The 22,799-nt window shown below is 35.0% G+C and overlaps 1 protein-coding gene across 1 annotated transcript in view; it reads left to right on the top strand.

Annotated features, from left to right (window-relative positions):
• Positions 1-22,799, top strand: part of CDC73 (cell division cycle 73) — a 36,644-nt gene that overhangs the window by 5,994 nt on the left and 7,851 nt on the right. The window contains exons 3-8 of the mRNA XM_008586154.1: positions 193-262; positions 5,484-5,546; positions 5,632-5,684; positions 8,736-8,824; positions 15,302-15,518; positions 21,545-21,643. Of these exons, the coding sequence (XP_008584376.1) occupies positions 193-262; positions 5,484-5,546; positions 5,632-5,684; positions 8,736-8,824; positions 15,302-15,518; positions 21,545-21,643 (591 nt within the window). The remainder of the gene's footprint in view (positions 1-192; positions 263-5,483; positions 5,547-5,631; positions 5,685-8,735; positions 8,825-15,301; positions 15,519-21,544; positions 21,644-22,799) is intronic.

Here is a 22,799-nt window from a genome sequence, read left to right as displayed (position 1 = left end):
ACCAGAAATTAACATGTCTAAAAAATGTTCAAGATTTTTATTAGGTTCTTTTAGCCTTGTCATTTTTTACAAATGTGATTTTAAATATATGTTATCAATATATTGGAATAAAATTCAGACATTATATGATGCATATCTTTATCGAGTTTCATATAGTTGTTGTTCATTTGATATTTAAAATTTTATCTTCAGACTGAAAATATTCCTGTGGTTAGAAGACCTGACCGAAAAGATCTACTTGGATATCTCAATGGTGAAGCATGTGAGTACTTTTTAAATGCTCTTTCTGCTAGACAGACATTGTTTCTTTTTTCCCCCTATGAAATAAGAAGTAGTGGGAAGAGAATTTATATTCTTACTAAAAAATTAATCTAGTTTCAGCTGTGTCATATGCTTGTCCTTCTTTTTTGTTATAGCGAATGTACTATCTTTGCTCCTAAGGCCAGTCACCCCTTCCTTTATATATGGATTCCATCTCTTTTCACAGTCTCAAAGACTTTGTCTTTGTAAATTGATGTTTCTTTCTTGCATCGTCAATTTTCTCCTTTCTTCTGCATCATTTTCTTTTAGAATACATATGGTAAGATCTCTCACCTTTAAAAAGTGTTTTTTTTTTTTTTTTCCTTTTTGTCTTTTTTTTTTCGTGACTGGCAATGGATCGCAACCCTCAGTGTCGCGCCCGTACCGGACCGGGACCGGCCACGGGATCGCAACCCTCGGTGTTGCTCCCGCCCCTCGCTCAGCCAGTGAGCGGCCGGTCTGTATGTGGGATCCGAACCCTCGGCGGGAGTGCCGCTGCGCTTCCCAAGCGGTGCACTATAGCAGTGCGCCACCGGGCCGGCCCTAAAAAGTGTTTTTGACACCACATTCCTACTGTCTGTTACACCATTTGTTTTCTCCCTGTTGCTGCAAAATTCTTTGGAGGAGTTGGTGTGGTATACTGCTTCTTCTTTATCTTTGATTTGTTCTTGAAGTGACTCCAATCTGGCTTTCATCCTCACCATTTCACTAAAATCTCTCTTTGTAAGGTTGACACTGACTTAAGGGTTGCCACCTCCTTTGGTTTCTCTTACTTTACTTGACCTTCTAAGAGCATTTGATATTGTTGACCACTCTCTTTTTCTCACTTGGCATTCAGGACACCAGGTTCTTTTGGTTTTCTTCCAACTCATTGTCCACCTCTCATTTTATTTTGGTTATTTCTGTGCCTGACTTCTGGTTCTTGAAGTTTTCCAGGTGTTGACTTTTTTTCTCTTCTTGGAACTCTTAATCTCTAGTGACCTCTTCCAGTTTAATGCTTTAAATACCGTATGTATGCTGATAAATTCCAAATGTTTGTCATCATCATTAACTTTTTCCTGAGCTCCAGATTTATAAATGCATTGTCAACATCTTCCCTTGGATGGTTAGTAGGCATCTGAAATTTAACATATCCAAAATAGAATGTTCAATTCCCTCCATCCCTTCCCCCCCAGAAAAACCAAAAACAAAAACAGCAAGTCTGTTCTTCCCCCATTGTTTCCATCTTAGTAATGAGTAATGGTACTATTCATGAATTTGCTTAGACCAAAAATCCTAGCAAAATCTTTGGTACGTCTCACATGCATTCTGTCAGCAAGTCCTTTTCACTGTCTTTAAAAGTATGACACTTCTTACTGTTTTACCTCGACGGTATTCCATCCTTCCTCTTTAGACTTTCGTATAGCCTCCGCATAGGTCCCACTCTTTATTTCGTACAGTGTAGTCTCTGCCTAGCAGTTAGCAGTAACCTGTTTTTGAAAAAGCACATAAACTTGATTGTGTCACTCACCTGCTCAAGGACCTCCTGTGGCTTCCCAGCACACTTAGAATAAAGCTCATATTCCTTACCCCAGCCTATGTGACCTTGCTTCTGCCCAAATCTCTGTGACCTCACCTTCTATAGTCTTCCTTTGCTTATAGCAGTCAGTCTCATTGGCCTTTTAGCTGTTCTAATTTTAGAGCTTTGTACTTGTTATTCTCTCTGTCTGGAATTCTATTTCTCTGCATTGTGGTATGGCTCACTGTCTCATTCAGATCTGTGCTTAAATGTTCTTCCAAATGTTATTCCGTCAGGGAGAACTTCTTTGACTGCTCTAGCTAAAGTATAAAATAGCATTGCGTCTCTCCATCCCCCTGTCTGTGTATAGTACCATACTGATTTATTTTTCACCACATCCCATACATCAACCTGAAATTTTATATATATGTGTGTATATATATATGTTTACTTCCATATTGTCTGGCTTCCCCACTAGAGGGTAAACTTCAAGGGGCAGACAATTGTCTTGTTTATTGTTAAATACCCAGCACTTAGAATAGTGGTGTATAGTAGGTGCTTAGCTGAACAAATGAATAATTATTAACTTACTGTTTTACAGGGTACAAATAAATTGATATAACAGAACTGTTTGCTCTCACCTTCCCTGGGATGCAGTTTACTACTTTTAAGTCATTAACAGCTTTGTTGTCACATATTCTGCTCCATGGCTTTAAAGCAGTAAGATTGGTTTACACAGTCTTGTGCATAATGGAAAGATCATCATTAGTAGTGTTTTCTTCCTGTGCTGTCCTCATTTAACAAGTCTTTATTGAATTCTTATTCTTTTTTTGTTTGTTTGTTTGTTTTGGTGGCCAGCCAGTATGGGAATTTGAACCGTTGACCTTGGTGTTAACAGCACTGCACTCTAACCAAGTGAGCTAAGTGGACAACCCCAAATTCTTATTCTTAAAAGTATTATGCTGAGTGCTGTACAAAATGCAGAATCCCTGTCCTAAACAGGTTTACTGTTATGTAAGGGAGACTGATAGCACAAAGTGTTAGAACCCTGGGGAGGATCAAGGAGGGATGCCAATTTTCCTGTGAAGAGGATGGGGTTGGGGAGGTCAGGGGAAGGTTTTTCTTGAATCAAAGCAAATTTAATTCTTTGGAGCACTCTTTCCATAACTTCTTAAATCATGAGAATTATGTGGTATACTTGTTAAATATAGTTTTTTGTTTTTGTTTTTGATTCAGAAGATCTGGTATGGGGTCTAAGATTCTTTAATAAGCATTTCGTGAGCCTGATAAATGGGCTAGTTTTGGGGGAGTACTTTAGAGCAAATGATTTTTCTTTTTTTTTTTCTTTTTTTGTCCTTTTTTGAGACCGGCCGCACTGCGCTCAGCCAGTGAGCGCTGTGAGCGCATTGGTCATCCCTATATAGGATCCGAACCCGCGCGCTCCCAGCGCCGCACTCTCCCGAGTGCGCCACGGGGTCGGCCCTGATTTTTCTTTTAAAGAATCCAAAAAAAAAAGAGTTGCCCTTTACCCATCCACATCATTTCCTGTAGTCTCTAAAGGACAAATAAATTTAGTCATCAAGTATATTGCTTTGCCATTTTTTAAAATTGTTAATATAACGGTTTAATGAAAAAGTTGAGCAGATGTTAACACCTTGTTTTTAGGAAGGCATAATGGCTTGAAGATACTAGTTCTTAACATTATTTATGCTTTTAACATGATCTCAGTAAAAATCCCTGCAGTTTTTCTTGATTGAGGGGTAGAACTAGACAAGGTGATTCAAAGTTCATTGGTAAAAGTAAGTGTCCTAAAAATTTGTAGAAGAGCAATGTGAACAAGACTAGTCATCTAGAGTTTGGAATTTATAATAAGCCCCAATAATTTAAAAACTGTGAGAGAATAGATACACTAATAAAACAACTTTCTTATGTTAGATTAGAAATAGGTGTACATATGTGATTTTAACATGAATAACGTGAGTCATATATAAGTAACACGTCGAATCAGTGGGGGAGGAAAGGTGGGATTATTCAGTTAATAGGTTGATAAAAATAAAAATATTTTGCATTGTGGAAAAACAAAAGACATGACAAACTGGGGAAAGATATTTCAACTCATCACAGATAGAGGGCCAATCTCACTAATATATAAAGTTGTCGTGGAAATATATGCATAAAAGACCAACAACTCAATGGATTATATTCATACAATTCACAGAAAAGGTGGTAAAACCATATGAAAAATGCTTTCGTTAATTCATAATATTTAAACTGTGCAGAGATAGCTTTTTTTTTTTAACCCAATAGTCAAAAATCTGGGAGTTTGATGGTATGCCCTGGTGAGGCTATGAGGAAACAGATATGCTACTACCCTGTTGGTTAAAGTGTCAGTTAAAACAATCAATTAAAAAACAATTGGCAGCAGGGGCCGGCCCGCAGCTCACTCGAGAGAGTGTGGTGCTGATAACGCCAAGGCCACGGGTTCCCATCCCATATAGGGATGGCCGGTTAGCTCACTGGGTGAGCGTGGTGCTGACAACACCCAGCCAAGGGTTAAGATCCCCTTACCGGTCATCTTTTAAAAAAAAAAAAAAAAAACAATTGGCAGCAGTTAGTGCAAATTTGACCTAGAAATCCTGCATCTTAGATTTTATCTTAGAGGTGTACAGTCATGCACCATATAATGACATTTCATTCAACAATGTACTTCATAAGATGATAAATGTGTAGTAGGCTATACCATCTAGGTTTGTGTGAGCATACTCTGATGCCTACACAATGACAAAATTACCTAATGGAGCGTTTGTCAGAGCAACATGTATGACTATATTTGAAAATGTATGAAATGACATATACCTTATGAAGTTATTGTGTCATTGTAATGACAAAAAACTTTTAGAATTGAACTGTTCATTAATAGGGACCTAGTTAAATAAATTATAATTAATCTATTTAATAGAATACCACTGTAACAGTAAAAGAAGAGTAAGGAAATGCTCCAAATATTGATATGAAGGGATGATGGAAATGCATTGTTAGGTTAAAAAGAAGGGTTCAGAAATGTGTATAGTATGCTACCTTTTGAGTAAAAGAGGGTAAAATAAAAGTATAATTTTTTTTTTTTATCTACAGAAAGAAGCTCTGGAAGGATATAAAAGAGACTAACAGTGGGTGTTAGGGTGGTGGGAACTAGGTGGATTAGGTTAGGAGGTACACCACCCCTTTTTTATAGTTTTAATGTTTTGAGCCATTCAAAAATCAAGTGATTTAATTTTAAAAATAACTTAAAGTTTTCTACCAATGTAACTTAAAATTGCATGTTAAAAGCGAATGCTAATTAAAAAAAAAAAACGTTTCCTTCTGTATTTATATACATTTATGTATTTAGTTCTTTATGTTAGATACACTTTCAGCATATGACCAGTTAATTTCAGTCAGATCATCTCAGTAATTTGTAAGCTAAATCAAAATTGTTAAAATTTGTCCTCTTACACACTTTCTAATACAGATTAATCTTTTTAATAAAATCCTTTTATAGAGCTGCTTTATAACTTATTTTTTACCTAGGGAAATCACCGTATAGAAATAAGAAACATAACAAACTTTGATCATTTTACTTGTAATAATATCTAAAATATGTATTTAAATAATTCATCTTCTCGTATAAATCTTTTTAAATCTTCAGCAACATCAGCAAGCATAGACAGAAGTGCCCCCTTAGAAATAGGTCTTCAGCGATCTACTCAAGGTATGTCTTTTCACATATTTATATTGAACTTATTGAAAACCCATTCCCAAACTACACATTTATTTGCTTCTCTTTTTTTTAATAGTCAAACGAGCTGCAGATGAAGTTTTAGCAGAAGCAAAGAAGCCACGAATTGAGGTAATAGAACTTCATCTTAAAGGCAATTCATGTTGTTAGTGAAATGGGGATTGTGTAGTAACAAGAGTTCTTTGTAGTAATCCTATGAGCTTTTTTTTCGTGGAAAAATTTTTGTAGTAGAAAGAATGGTTGATTAGTAAGTAGCTCGAGCTATACTTTTAGCTCTCTCGTATACAAGCTATGTGATGGACAAATCATTTTATTTTCTTTGCTTTAATATTCTTATTGATGAAAATATTGGACTTGATCTGGGGTCAGAAGTTCTTTTTCTGTAGAAGACCAGATAGTAAATATTTTAGGCTTTGTGGGCGTACAGTCTCTTGCTATTTCTTGACTCTGCTATTGTAAGGTAAAAGCAGCCTTAGATAATACATGAATGAACAGGCGTGGCTGTGTTCCAATAAAACTGTACAGAATGGATAGCAGCCCATAATTGGCTTTCCCTACCCCTGGAATAAGGTGGTATGGGGATTTGCATTATTCTTCAGACCTGTGAACATGAAATGCTTATTATAGTTACTGTATTAAAATATTGACATAACAAGTCCCACATTTCTTATAGTATTTTATAGCCAGTAAGTGGAATATTAATATTGGTTAATAAGGATAGTTCATGTGTGATAGAAGCCACATAAGAAATGCAATTACCTTTAGAAATCTATTGTACTACATGATTACTATAGTTAATAATAATGTATTATATTTTGAAAATCACTAACAGATATTAGGTGTTCTCACCACAAAAAATTAGTATGAGGTAATACATATGTTAATTAACTTGACTGAGCCATTCCACAATGTGTACATATTTCAAAACGTTATATACGATAACTATATACAATTTTTGTCAGTTTTAAAAAAAAAGAAATGTTATGTTCATCACATAGCTTGTATGTGAGACAGCTTAATGCAGCTAGTGTACTGCATATGACAATTAAACCTTAGGAATTTTAATTACATGATTATTTATGTAAATCAAGTCCTGAATCAGTTACATATAAACTCCCCTGAAAATGGAGCATGACATGTCAACTAGAGTTGCACTTAAAATCAGAGAAATGATTAAACTGGTCATATGTCAATTAAAACAAAATAAAGATAACACTTAAAATCATCACTAGTGTTAACATTGCTAGAAACCATGAATCTTTTCATTTTAAACTTGTGTAAGAATCAAATAGTTATACATATGTACTTTTGGTCTGCAAAGCATTCACAATTAAGGATAAGAAAAGTAACTAGAAGGGACAGTGTTGGTTGGTAAAGTATGTGCAGTAGAATTAGTGACAAAATTTGATGCTAAAATAATATAATTTTAATTAAGCATATTCTGCAGTGTGGACCTGATATTAAGTAATGAAATAATGATAACTGGCTCATTGTTATTGCTCTGTGCTAGGTGATATTCTAACTACATTATGTATATTAGCATAGGTAATCCTCACCACAACTTCCTGAAGTAGTGGTATGCATTTGATAGTAGTATGCATTTCATGTATGAGTAAACAGAGGCTCAGACAGAATAAGTGACATGCTGAGGTTTGCAGAACCAGGATTAGAACCCAGGCAGTCTGGCTCCTTAACCATTCTACTATACTGGATATGAATCTTGTGGCAGTAAAACTGAGATTTTCCCCAGTTCTCACTGTTTGAAAGGAGATTGTGAACCACTATGAACAAAGTGAGTGAATTTAGGAGTACTTATAATGAAAAACCTGAACATCACAGTCTAATTATTTGAAAAAATTCTACGTGGCAGAAAAGCTAATTTGCCTGGGTTCCAATAACTTGAAAAATCAGTAGGAAATAGCATAGTAAAATTCTTGCCACATCATTTGTAGAGTTAAAATGTGTCATATAAACAGCTATATGCGTATTACAGGAAGTTTTCAGTTCAGCATATGTTTATTCAGGACTTGTAAGGAGCTATGGTAGGAAAGAAACCTCGAAGTCAGGGTTTCTGATTTGGTTAAAATCTAGGCTAGTTGTCTTTAAAATCAGGAGTTTCTTAAGGAATTTGAATAATCTAGGTTATACTTTGTTACAAATGGTGGAAAAATTAATGCATTTGCTGAAATGTTAACCCTGTATTCATTTCAGCTGATGTGTGATAGATTAATAATAGTCCATGAATTGGAGCCCAGCATTTTTTGGATCTTGAGTATACTGATGATTTTTATACAGTTTCATATTCCATTAACCATAGACATTGACTATGGTCCTCAATTTTATCTGTTGAATATGGACATTGAACTAGATCATAGTTACCAAGTTTTGTTTTGTTTTGCCTTTTTAAGCAGCCAAACACTTTCCAGATTACGTTTTACTTGACATTTTAATATGTAAATTAGATAAAAGTTGAACTACCAAGGTTGAAATTCAGACAAGATCTTGAAGAGGCCCATGGGAAACTTTGTGGGAAATTCCTAATGATCTAGGGAACATGCTTTGAAAACCATTGAAGTTTCACTTCTAGTGTTTTGATCTGTGCTGATCGATTTAGGACCTGTGGCAACAGATGAAGGAAAAAAAAATCCAAAATGAAAGTTTTGACTCTGGTGAAGCCTTCTCATAAAATTTAATTGTAAGCTTTCTCAAAGTAAAGGAATTTACATGTTGTATATCTTTTTGAATAAAGGTACTGTGATATACTATGGTAAGAACACTTAATTGTAGAAAAAAGTGACTAAGCAAATTTTTTTGGTAAGCTTTTAGTTGGTTTCAGTGTTATATGTTCCAACATATACTTATTATTTTTTGTCTTTATATAACTAAAAGTGGTCCTTAGTTGATCTAAGGATGGTGATACCTTGAACTATACAGGTGGGAATTCTGGTAAGGAAAAGTTATGAGCAATGTTTTTTCTTTCTGAAAGTTAAATAGAGGCAGGCTGGCTGGCTGGTTAGTTCGGTTGGTTAGAGTGCAGCCTTATAACACCCGGGTCATAGGTTTGGATCCTTGTAGTGGCTAGCCACCAAAACCCAAAAATGACAACAAAAATAAAAGTTAAATAAAAATTTAAAGCATTGACTAACCAGTTATTATTTACAGGATGAAGAGTGTGTGCGCCTTGATAAAGAGAGATTGGCTGCTCGTTTGGAGGGTCACAAAGAAGGGATTGTACAGACCGAACAGATTAGGTAAGGATTTTTTGGTAGAAAGGTAGTTTAGATATACATAAATGTATATGGAAAAGGGAATATTAAAATGCTATTCACATTTACATTTTCCTTTTCTGTTCTTTATACAAAGGTACTTCACCAAGTTTGTAGAAAAATAGCATTAAAAGATAATATGTTTCCATGAATTTTGTGAAGTACCCTCGTAAGTTCAAAAGAACGTGTGTGGGCATGTTTTATGAAAAATAGAATTGAAAGATAATATGAATATTTCCATGAACTTTTTGAAGTACCGTTGTATGTTTCTGTTCCGTAAGTTCAGAAGATACACATGGGCATGTTTTATGATAGAGATTGGAAACCGTTGTGCTTATTATGCTTTCTGGAAAGCCGCCTTCTTGATTCTATTATCACATTGGTCTTTTTTTAAAAATTACTTCATAATCTGAGATACTCATTTTACCATGTAATCTCTTGTTGATTTATAGCACAGGTCAGCAAGCTTTTTCTGGCAAGTGCCATTATTAAATATTTTTGGCTTTGCAGGCAATAGGTCTCTCTCTCTCTTTTTTTTTTTTAAAAAAGATGACCAGTAAGGGGATCCTAACCCTTGACTTGGTGTTGTCAGCACCACGCTCACCCAGTGAACCAACCGGCCATCCCTATATGGGATCCGAACCCGTGGCCCTGGTGCTGTCAGCACCGCACTCTCCCGAGTGAGTCACGGGCCAGCCCTGCAGGCAATAGGTCTCTTTTGCAACTAAACTCCTGTGGTAGGAAGAGCAGCCATGAACATTACCTTAATGGATGGGTCTGGTTGAATTTGGCCTGTGACCTTCACTTGCTGACCCTTGATGTTTACTGTAATTAGAATCACTTCATAATATTTCCTCAGCACAATATAATCCTTTTGGTTTTATTCAAGTCAAGATAACCAATACAATATCACCCCCTTAAATTTCCTGTGTACCTTTGTAATCCCTCACTTCCATGCTTCCTTCCCCAGGCAACCAATGATCTGCTGTTACTATAGATTAGTTTGTTTTTTTTCTAGTATTATTTATAAACAGAATTGTGCAGAATGTACCTTTTGGGGGGGGGGTCTGGTTTCTTTCACTTAGCATGATTATTTTGAGATTCATTATGTTGTTGGGTCTTTCAGTAATTTATTCCTTTTTGTTGCTGAGTACTCTTCATTGTATGATGTACCAGTTTGTTTACCCAGTTATCTGTCGATAGCTATTTTAAAGCTTATTGCCATTTATCGGCTATTACAACTGAAGCTGCTAGGTATGTACAAGTTTTTGAATGGACATGTGCTTGCATTTCTCTTGGGTAAATACCTGGAAAAGGAATGGTGGGATCATACAGTAGCATAGATTTACTTTTGTTTTTTTCTTTTGCACCTGGCTGGTATAAGAATTGAACCGTGGCCCTTGGTGTTGTCAGCACCATGCCCTAAACACTTGAGCTAACTGGCCAGCTTAGATTGAACTAAGAAACTGCTAATTTATTTTCCAAAATGGTGGTGCCATTTTACATTTCTATCAGCAGTGTATAAGAGTGAGTTTTTTCACATCCTTACCAGTACCTTGGTATGGTCAGGCTTATAATTTTAGTGATTCTAATAGGTGTGTGGGAGTATCCCATTATGGTTTAATTTTTCATTTCCCTCACGATTAATGATGTGGTGAGCATATTTTCATGTGCTTATTTGCCATTCTGTATCTTCTTTGGTGAAGTGTCTGCAATGTTTTTTTTCTTTTTTTTTATTGGGTGGTTTGATTTATTATTATTGAGTTTTGAAAGTTTGTTGTATGTACTGGATATAGGTCGTTCTTCAGACATGTGCTTTGCAGACATTTCTCCCTGTCTGTGGCTTGTCTTTTCATTCTCCTCACCACCTTTTGAAGAGCAGAAAATTTTAATTTTTATGAAGTCTAGTTTATCGTTGTGTTCTTTTGTGAATTGTACTTTTGGTGTCATATTTAATTTTTCTTCTTGCCTAAGCAAGGTCAACAAATATTGTCCTCTATATTTTCTTGTAGAAGTCTTGTAGTTTTAGGTTTTACAATTGTCTGTGATCCACTTTCTGGGTCTCCACTGAATTGCCTTTGCACCTTTGTAAAATATCAGTTGTCCATACATGTGTAGATCTGTTTCTGGACCCATTCTGTTCCATTGATTTATTTGTTTTTTGCCAATACTGCACTATTTTAATTATAGTATCTTTGTAATAAGTCTTGAATTCAGTTAGTATTAACCCTTCAACTTTATTCTGTTTCAAGGGTGTTTTTGCTATTTTATTTTAGGTCCTTTGCATTTCCATATGAGTTTTGGACATGATTTGTGAGTTTCTACCAAAAAAGCCTAGGGTTTTGATTGAGATTGAATTGAACTTATAGATGAATTTGGGGAGAATTTACAACTTAAAAACATTGAGTCTTCTGACTTAAGGTATATTTCTCCATTTATTAATGGAGAGATATTTAGTTCTTTGATTTCTCTCAGCAGTGTTTATAATTTTTAGTGTACAGGTTTTATACACCTATTTGTCATATTTATTTATAAATATTTTATATTTTTAATGCTGTCTTTTTTTAAAAAATGTCATTTCCTAATTGTTGCTAGTATAGAAATACCGTTGATTTTTACATATTGCTCTTGTATCTTGTGATCTTGATAAACTCATTGATTAGTTCTTATAATTTTTTTGGTAGATTTTATTGGATTTTCTACATAGACAATCATGTTTTCTATACATAAATAATGTCTTCTTTATTTTCAAACTGGATGCCTTTTATTTTTGCCTTATTTTGCTGGCTAGACTCTCATCCACTGTTGAATGGAACCAGTGAGATCAGACATTTCTTGTTTTGGTCTTAGGGGAATGCATTCAGTCTTTCACTATTAAGAGTGATGGTAACTTAGAACTTTTATAGATCGTCTTTATCAGGTTGAGGAAATTTCCTTCTTTTCTAGTCGGCTGAGAAATTTTTTTTTTTTTTTTTGTCTTTTTGTCTTTTTTTTCGTGACCGGCAACGGATCGCAACCCTCAGTGTTGCGCCCGTACCGGACCGGGACCGGCAACGGGATCGCAACCCTCGGTGTTGCCCCCGCTCCTCGCTCAGCCAGTGAGCGGCTGGTCTATATGTGGGATCCGAACCCTCGGCGCACTGTAGCAGTGCGCCACCGGGCCGGCCCCTTTTTTTTCTTTTTTTTAAATCAGAAATGAATGTTGGATAGTGCCAAATGCTTTTTCTGATTTTATTGAAATGATCATAGGTTTTTCTTTTTTAATATGGCAAATTAAGTTGATTTTTTGCAAGTTTGTATTCTATGGATAAACTCTATTTCTCATCTTATTACTTATCTATTGCTGCAGAACACATTAATCCAAAACATAGTGGCTTAAACACATATATTACTTCACAGCTTCTGTGGGTCAGGAGTTTTGGCCTGGCTTGGGTAGCTTTTCTGTATCATGGTCTCTCACTAAGCTGCAGTGAAGATGTTGGCCAGGACTGTGGTTTCATCTGTAGGTTTGATTGGAGAGGAATCTGCTGCTTATCTTACTCCTGTGTGTTGTCATGCCTTTTTTTTTTTTTTTTTTTTTTTTTATATATATATATGAAATGTGTGTTTTTTTTCTTCTGGCTACTTTAAAATTTTTCTGTATTGCTGGTTTTGAGCTATTCAACTATGGCCTGACCTTGGGTAAGTTTTCTTCATGTTTCTTGTGCTTGAGGTCCATTGAGCTTCCTGGAAGAATTTTTGGGCTTATATTTTAATTACATTTGGAAAATTTTTGGCATTGTTTCTTCAAATTTTTTTTCTGCTACTGTCTTTTGGGACTCAATTATTCAAACTCAGCTGGAAGTTGCCTGACAGCTCACTTATGTTCTTTTATTTTTTGGATTCTTTTTCTAGTTCTATTCCTTTTTTATTCATTTTGGATAGTTTCTGTTGTCAAGTTCATTAGTATTTTCTCTGTAATCCCATCCCATGCATTATACTTTTAGTCTGCAACATTGTAGTTTTCATCTCTAGAAGTTATTTTTTCTCTTTTTTTGAAAAATATATTCCATATCTCTACTTGTTGAAAATATGGACCATAGTTATAATAATTATTTTAATATCTTTGCAACAGATATTCCTCTTCAGTCTGGCTTATATTGTCCTGCTTCTTTGTGTTGCTTGTAGTCTTTGGTTAGATATCAGACATTGTGTATTTTAACTTGTTCAGTGCTAAATATTTTTGTGTTTTTCCAAATCTTCTTTAGCTTTGTTTTTGGGACACAGAAATCACTTGGAAATAGTTTGTTATTTTGGGGTCTTGGTTTTATGATTTATTTGAACACTGGTCAGTTAGGCTAGTTATTCTTCACCAACTGCCAAGACAAGACCGTTCTGAATATACTCTTCTTAATGCCCCATAAATGAGAGGTTTTCATTTGACTGGTGGTTATAGGTTTTCATTTTGGCTGGTTGTTATAGGTACTATTCTTCACCTTATGTGAGCACTGGGCATTTATTCCTCTAATCTTCTTGGGTGGTTCTTTGCCTAGCCTTCTATAGTTTCCTCTCATGTGCTAATCAGTATTCTGCTGTAATACTTGAGGGGGATCTTCTGTGCAGCTCTCTCTTATCATGTACCCTGGCCTGTGAATTCCCAGTCCACTAAGTTCTGCCCAGGTTCTCCTCCTTATGCCATGCCTTGGAAACTTTCAAGGCACTAACCTGGGCAGTCATTGGGCTCACCTTGTTTGTTTCTCATTGTCAGGGAATCACTGTCCTTCATTGCTTGATATCTAGTATCTAGTAAATCATTGTTTCATGTATTTTGACTGGTCATTTCAAGGTGGGATGGTTAATTCAGTCCCTGTTAATTCCATCTTAGCTGGAAGTTAAAGTTCAATGTGGGCTTCATTATAGCTTGGATAATGTTTATTCATGTGAGATCTTTTCCAAGTCACCCAGTGGATGCTTGAAATCTTGAATAGTACCAGACTCTAGCCAAGGAACACCAAGGTCACCTTTTCACTTTAAGGAAGCACTTTAGGGTTTCTCTTTGGCGTATCCAAATTGCTAGTATCACTGCTCTTGCACTTCGGGGCCATTATTAAGTAAAATAAGGGTTACTTGAACACAAACACTGTGGTAATAACTGCGACAGTTGATTTGATAACCAAGATGGCTACAAAGTGACTAATGGGTGTGTAGTATGTATAGTGTGGATACTCTGGACAAAGGGATGATTTATATCGTGGGGGTGGGAATAGAGCTGGGTAGCACAAGATTTTATCTTACTACTCTGAACAGCACACAATTTAAAACTTATGAATTGTTTATTTATGGAGTTTTCCATTTAATATTTTTGGCCACAGTTGACTGTACATAACTGAAACTGCAGAAAGTGAAACTGCGGATAAGGGGGAACTGCTGTGTTTAAATTTGGCTCAAATACTCGTATATGTGGTATGCTTGTAAACTTTAGATTTTTAGGAGAAAGTTGCATGGTATTATACAAAATGATTCAAATATCAGATGCGTATTGAGCATCTGGTATAAAAGTGTTTTCATACCTAATCTAAATAAAATTAGTAGGCTGTATAATAATATTGTATTTAAACCTGCAGGAATTTCTGTTCTTTTTCCAGATTTTTTTGTAAAATATTTCAAGATTTTCATCTTGTGACTTAAGTAACTTTTTTGTCTACTGTTGTTAAAGTACCCAAACACTTTTTAATTCTTTTTCTCATTTTGCATTATAAAAAGACACTATGCTTAAGATTATCTATCATCTTATGAAATCTGTACTTTCAGTGTTAAGTCTTTTTTTATAGTTCTGCAAACATATCCTGTCTTTGCTGTTTTGTTTATTTGAAAGTCAAGAAAAGGGAAGAACAAGAAAGCTGTTCAAAATATGGTTTCATCTTCCAGAGATAAAAGGAGTATGTGTTTTGTGGTATTTAAAACCTTCTGTCACCTATAGAATAGGTTGTACACTATGACATACAGGTTTGAAACCTTGAAATAAATTTCAGGGAAGACCTAAGCTTTCGAATTCTACAGGATGAATTTTTTGACTCCCCTTCTAAGGAGGCCTCTGTGTGTGTGTGTTTGTGTATATGTGTGTGTTATTTCTGTCGATAGAGGTGGGTTAGCTAATAAAGTCTCAGATAATATAAAGAAAAGCACCCATATGAGTCCTGCTATTTTGGGGGAAGAAATGAAAAAACATGGAGAATTTTGTTGTGTTGATCCTTCTAAGAAGTTGCTGATTTGCTCAGAGTATATCTCTACTTGAACTCTTCATCTATAAAAATCTTACATGATTACAAAATATCAAAAGTGTGTCAGTTTTACAGATAAGAAAACCTTAATTATTGCCACTTAAAGTGTTTTTTACCAGACACTTACAGATGTAACAAAATATATTTACGATGTGCTAAAGGAATCCTTGCAGTGAAAGTTAAAAAATGAAATTGCTTTTAGGTCTTTGTCTGAAGCTATGTCAGTGGAAAAAATTGCTGCAATCAAAGCCAAAATTATGGCTAAGAAAAGATCTACTATCAAGACCGATCTGGATGATGATATAACTGCTCTTAAACAGAGGAGTTTTGTGGATGCTGAAGTAGATGTGACCCGAGATATTGTCAGCAGAGAAAGAGTGTGGAGGACACGAACAACTATCTTACAGAGCACAGGAAAGGTAATTAAAATATTTTACTTATTCATTAGAGCCTGTGTGTGTTTAATGTGTGATTGGTTATAGAATCGGTTAAGAATTGCTATTAGGAGAAGGTTTCAAGTTGTATGTCTTTGGAAGATCAGTAATAACGTAGATTTCCAAGTGGCCATATTTACCATTCCATTCTTGAATATGGTTGTTGGTCACTAATGAAGCTGATGGAAAAGTTGGAAACAAAATGCGAACCCCTTCATGCATCATTTGTAAATCAAAGAGTGGGCCCGATTTTCTTGTTGATGAGATTTTTGCTTATACCTAATGAACAGGGAATATTAATGGCAAACTCTCTGGTTATTTATATCATTCTTAATGTTCTTCCCCATAAAGTAAGGAACTTATGGAAATCAGTTAGCAAACATTTATTGAGTGTATGTTATGCGTTATATTCTGTTGTGTGGATGTAGCAGTATTTTAAAATTAGTTCCTTATTAATGGAGTTTTTTTGTTGTGTTTTTGCTCTAGGATTGTGAGATTTTCCTCTCTCCCTTCTGCCCCTATCTTTTTCCTCCTTGCCTCCTCACCACTTCCTCCTTTTCTCCCTTCTCTCTTTCTCCTTCCTTTCCTCTCTTTTCACTATTACAAATAATTCATTAATAACATTCTTGTATTTATACCTTTGTGCGTTTATGTGTTCATAGCTGAAGGATTAAGTCTTGGAAATGAGTTGTTGTTCAAAGGAGACTTGCATTTTAAATTTTGAAAGATAAAAATTTGAAAGATACTGGATGACCGACCAATATTCTTATGGATTTCCAAAAAGGATTCATTAATTGTTTCACATACATATTTTCAGATATTTTCCCTCCCCCATCCCCCAGTTTTCTCCTAAATGTTAATTCTCCACTGGTGCATAGTTGTTAATAGTGATGATCTGGTAAGAATGTTTGAAGAAGTGTGTGAGATTACTGATGAAACTGAACTTTAACATTGTTCTAGGCAGACTGGTTTTGGTTATAGAATTCTGGGATCTTAGCTTTACATTTTCTGTGCTAACATTTTAGTAGGGATAAAGCTACCAGGATAAAGTGTATGAAAAAAAGAATTCTTTTTCTTTTGTACTTTTACAAAGTACTTGAGGTTGAGATTAAGGATCATTCGCAGATCTTAGAATTTATAGAGCAATCTGAGGATATGAGTAAACTTTCATTTTCTAGTTTTGTTATTTACAGTAAAATGATCTGTTTATTCATTTTCACTGCCTGATATGACTAATACTTGAATAGTATTGTGACATATTGATCCCACCAGTGTTCATTATAATCACTGAAAAACTTGAAACTCATGGTAAAGGAATAAAATAGGTGATATATTCTCTACCTTAATTTTAGACCAAATATTACATTTTCAAATAACGGAGATGAACAATTTTCTTTGAGCTCTAGGTGGCAGGATTGTACCACCATTTCAACACTTAGTGTTCTAATTTAATTTAATATTATTGGAACCACTGTATCTTTTTTTAAAATAAGTTAATGATTTAAGAATTGTTTGAGAACTGAGGTTACCAGAGGTGAGAAACAGGGAGGGAGCAGTTAAGGGAGTAATTGGTAAAGGGTCATGAAAAATGATGACTGCATTGTATAATGTTGAATATGTTAATTATCCTGATTTGAGCATCATGTATTGCTGTAGATATTGATATTCAACTCTGTAGCCCACAGATATGTACAACTATACGTATACATACAAAAAAAAAAGAATTGTTTGGTAAGTAGGTTTGTTTCTATGAGTATTAACATTTTAAAAAATCAGAAACATATTTTGACTGATAGTTTCTCTGTGTACTGTTTTCATCCACTACACTCTTTTTATTTTTTTTTTTTAAAAAAAGATGACCGGTAAGGGGATCTCAACCCTTGGCTTGGTGTTGTCAGCACCACGCTCAGCCAGTGAGCAAACCGGCCATCCCTATGTGGGATCCGAACCCGGGGCCTTGGTGTTATCAGCACCGCACTCACGTGAGTGAGCCACGGGCCGGCCCATCCACTACACTCTTAAGAATACTCTAAGGTACTGTAGTGGATTGAGTTATGTCCCCACAAGTTCATTGAAACTTGAATTGTGTCCCATAAGTTTTATGTGTTAGAAACTTAGTCCCCACTGTGACTGTTAAGAGGGTGGGAAATCCTATTATGGTAATTGAAAGGTGGAGCCTTGAAGAGGTGATTGGATTGTAGGACCGTGCAGTAGTGAATGGATTAAAAATGGTGGTCATGGGAGTGTTTCTGAGGGCTTTAAAAGTGGAGAGTGGGTCTTTCTCTCCCTCTGCTTCTATCATCTTACAGTTTGAGACCCTTGGATCACTGTCACTTTCACCAGATTGACTTTGGACTTTCCAGCCTCACAAACTATGAGCAATAAATTTGATTTACGTATAAATTACCCAGTTCCAGGTATTTCTGTTATAGCAACACAAAATGGACCAGTACAGGTACCTACAGTTCTATAGATTTGAGATAGACCTACATTGTTACCAGTTATCAGGGCCTTGTTATTTTATGAGTTTCAGGAACAAAAGACAGGTTCAAGAGTCCATGAGAAACATTAATATGTCTTTTATTATATTCTTATTTTTACAAATACTCCAGATAAAGCAACCTGATTTTATAATGCCATTCAAAAATATACGTTTAAAGTTATATGAGTTAGCGTTATGTTCATTGTTGAAAAATTGAGAGATCAGTAAAAGGAAGATAATTATCACCTATAATTCTATGATGCAGAAAAAGCTGATAACATTTTGACTGATTCTTCTAGAGTTTGTCTTTCTTAATACTTTATTATTTTTAAAGTAGTGAGATTTAATTTTCATATATTTTCAACTATGTTCATAATAGGACTAAGATTATATTTGCATTTTCACTGTGTTGACTTTTGCAGGGATGTTTCAAAAGCAGTGACTGGTAAAACTGCTGGTACCATGGTGTGAATCAAGGAAGTGGCACCAAATTTTACTAGTAGCCATTGTGTTTGTTCTTCATAATACAGTCTTTGATGAAGTTTTAAAATTAGTTAATTTTATGAAATCTTGGCCTTTGAATATGTCTTTTTAGTATTTTGTGTGATAAAATTGGAATGTATAAAGCACCTCTGCATACCAAAATATGATGGTTATCTTTATGAACACCACTTGTGCCATTGTTTAAGTTGTGAGCTGAATCAGCTGCTTTTTCACAAAAACAACCTTTTTTTCATTTGAATAGCTATGTTATTCAGAATTGGGTATTTGACAGAAGTTTTTCAAAATGTAGGAAGTAAGTCTGTTCCTTCAAGGAGAGCAACTGACAATATTTGTTGCCAGTGTAAGATGTGAGCTTTCATGAGAAAATTAGAATTTTGGGAGGTTTCTTTCTGCTACCGTGACCTTAACAGCTTTCTAATTCTCAAAGACCCTTTTGATGAGTCTTTTACAAATGACGATATTGACAAATGTAATTTGTTGATATTATGTAATGCAACTTGCTAATATTTTGAAAATCTGTATAACTCAGTGATTGATATTTTCCTTATGGCCAGTGAATGCTGTTAGGAAATCATGCATGGGTGAAAAATCTATTTAAAGTGTAAGAGGGACCGATGGATTTTAAAGAAACAATACAAAAAGTTTATGGATGTGGTTTCTACATTGTATTAACCTTTAAGAAATTACAGATTACATATTGAAAGTTTTGAGGAGTCAGTGTGCACTTTTCAAAGCTTTGTAAGTTGGAAAGTACTTTCATTGAATTTTATTGGATTTTGATAAGATATCACCATTATATCACCATAAGAATATCCACCATTATCTGAAAAGCTATCACAGGGTTCCCCGCTTTCTCACTGTCTTTATGAGGCTAGATTTTCTTTATATTCTTTGATCAAGTAAGATAGCAGTAATAAAGAAGTACAGCTATCTTCTATTAAGCCAGACATGAAGGAAGTTTGTAAACATTTAAAACAGTGCCGTTCTTTCTTGTCACTACTTTTTGTGCATTTTAGAAAGCTTTTTCATAAAATGTCATTTATGTTTACGTGGAATCTGTTTTTCTTATTTTTAAAGGAATTATATTTTGTTAATTTCTCAATTTTAATTTTTAATATGATAAATATTGTAACTTACACAAAGTGAAGCTGTTTGGGTCTTCAATACTTTCTAAGAGTGCAAAGGGATTCTGAGACCTGTATTTGTTGCTATAAAGAATTATAGGAACTAGTTAGTACTGTAACTGGTGCAGTGGTAATAGTTATGTTTCAAGCCATCTCTCATTTTGTGTACATACTTATTTGTATAATATTTATTTAACATCTATAAATGAGGTAAGTGCTAGGCACTGACTAGAGATGCATTGGTCATAGCTCTCACAAAGATTATATTCTTTAGCAGAAGACAGAAATTTAAAAAAGAAGTAATTGTGACATGCTTTATAGGGTAGACACCCAGCAAGGACAGCTAACTTAATCGAGAATAAAGGGGAGAGAATAATACCTAAATTGTAAAAACTAGTGTGGTAGGTGAAGGGGCAAGGTGTGAAGAGTGGTCCAAGCCAAGGAAACAGAATGCTTAATTGTCTTGAGATGATAAATCATGTTACATTTGAGGTTCATGAAGAGAGGGGCCATGTCTCCCCTGATCTTCATTATATCCAAGTGCCAAGCAAAGTATTTGGCTTATAGTAGATTCTTAATACATATTCCTTAAAATGTTGAGTGACTGACAGGCAGAATATGAAAATCCTCAGAAAGAACCATTACGCATTTGGGTGAAAATCCAAGAGAGAGTAGTGTCACAGAGGCCAAGTGTCTTAGTTCCTTTTCTGCTGCTGTAACAGGATACCACAGACTGGGTAATTTATAAAAAAAGAGGAATTTATTTCTTACAATTCTGGAGGTTGGGAAGTTCAAGAGCATGGCGCCGGCATTTGGTGGGGGTCATCCCATGGTGGAAAGGCAGATGGCTGGAAGTGAGCAGGTGAGACAGAGAGAAATGGGGTCAAACTTATTACCCTTTTATCAGGAGCCCACTCTTAGAACAACAGCATTAATCCATCCATGAGGGCTCGTACCTTATCACCTCCTAAAGGCCCTACCTCTTAACACTGTTACAGTGGCAGTTAGATTTTAACATGATCTTTGGCAGGGACATTCAAACTATAGCACCAAAGAAGGAGTAGTCAAATTAGTTAGCTGTGTCGAGTGTTGCTAAGATTGTTAATGTAAAAGTTTAAGTTTATTTGTAGATACAGACAGTCCCCGACTTAAACAATGGTTTGACTTAACAAGTTTTCTGTTTTACAGTTGGTTTATCAGGATGTAACCCCATTGTAAGTTGAGGAACTTCTGGACTTTCTATGATGGGTTTATTGGGGTATTAAATGCATACTTGACTTAATTCTTTTTTCGGTTTACGATGGGTTTTTTGGAACATTACCCCATTGTAAAATGAGGAGCATCTACATTTTCCAACTTACAAAGCTTTGAAAAGTGCACACTGACTCCTCAAAACTTTCAATATGTAATCTGTGGCAATCTGAAATTAGCACTGGAGTTTATTATACCTAGATGAGAATATAGGAATTGATTTTATTTAGAATAGGAAGCCTCTTTTGACAACAGGTCTGTTATATTTTTATTTTATTTAAATCTTTTATATATATTTGAATAGATGCAGATTATGAATAAATTCGTAGCCAATTGTGCAGTTTAAATAAAATGAAAATAATAACACTAGGTTTATAATAATTGATCTCCAGATCAATTTCCCAGTAGTAGTTCGTTTTTACTTATATGAATAATAATGATACATCATTATGATACGAGTACTTCAAAAAATTTGTGGAAAAGTAGAATTAAAAGATAATATGAATTTTTCCCTGAATTTTTGAAGTACCTTGTATAGTAGGGAATAATTTGTAGGAAGAAAACTTAGTATTAAAGCGTTTATTAAGTAAACTTACTGTCTTTCTATATTTAATTTTAAGTGGGCTTAATTAAAATTATTTATATTTTAGAATTTTTCCAAGAATATTTTTGCAATTCTTCAGTCTGTAAAAGCCAGAGAAGAAGGGCGTGCACCTGAACAGCGACCGGCCCCAAATGCAGCACCTGTGGTAAGAATATTTTACTGCTTTATAGTAATTTTAATGCAAGTGCCACTTTTATTTCAGTGTTGTAATTTTGAAGACGTCTTAACATTTTTAAATCAGTACGTTCTAAACCTTTTGCTGCTTCAACATACCTAAAGGATGTGAAATTCTCTTCAGCATTTAAAGTTACTTACTTGAAGCAATAATTCTTTTTTTTTTTTTTTTTTTTTTTTTTAAGATGACCGGTAAGGGGATCTTAACCCTTGACTTGGTGTTGTCAGCACCACGCTCAGCCAGTGAGCGAACCGGCCATCCCTATGTGGGATCCGAACCCGGGGCCTTGGTGTTATCAGCACCGCACTCTCCCGAGTGAGCCACGGGCCGGCCCTGAAGCAATAATTCTTAACTGGAGGCATACCTGGGTCAGAGTCTGAAAGGGATTAATTAGGAAAATCCCTCTAACTAATTATTTTAAGTACACTGTAGCTAGCCTACTCGTTGTTACTTGGAAGAATCGCTAATCATTAAAAATATAAATCCTTGTTACCTTCCAGTTTGGGGCTCTTTTTGACATCATTACTATTTATGACATCTTGGTGGATGTATTTTCCTTGATCTCTAGCCATGTGGCCATTTCATTGTGTTTCAGTTTCAGCTGCTGTGAGAGCTGACGGCCTTACTCTAGGACCCTCCCAAAGTAAATTTTCATGTGTGACATATAGTCTTTATTTAAACTTGAACGTACCTTCTAGTTTTGTTGAAAATCCTTCCAGTTATTTTTATATGATACGACAAAAGAATCTTAAATTCTTTAAATAAAGTTGTTTCTATTTTATGTTGTTTTAAAAAGTATATCAAAATTTGATAGAGTACTAATACAGCCTTTGCAAGATGTAGTAGTTTTATTTGCTTATGAAATCATTGGTATTTAACTTTTAGAGATAGTGGATTTTTGCTAATAATTAGGTAAATGCTTTGAGTTGATCCTCCAGCAAGTATTGAAGTGCCTCCTATTTGCCGGACAGTATGCAAGGGATCTTGAGATATAATGATGGGAAAGACTCACAGTTCCTGACCTCTTTGAGCTTATAGTCTAGTAAGCTAGACTTACTAGATGTTAAAAAAAAAAAGGTAGTAGAGGTAAGTGTTAGGATGGTAAAGCACAGGGTGCTTATAATTG

The sequence above is a fragment of the Galeopterus variegatus genome, unplaced genomic scaffold (assembly GCF_000696425.1).
Source record: "Galeopterus variegatus unplaced genomic scaffold, G_variegatus-3.0.2 Scaffold3854, whole genome shotgun sequence".
Classification (NCBI taxonomy): Eukaryota; Metazoa; Chordata; class Mammalia; order Dermoptera; family Cynocephalidae; genus Galeopterus; species Galeopterus variegatus.
This window is presented reverse-complemented; position numbering and strand designations above follow the sequence as displayed.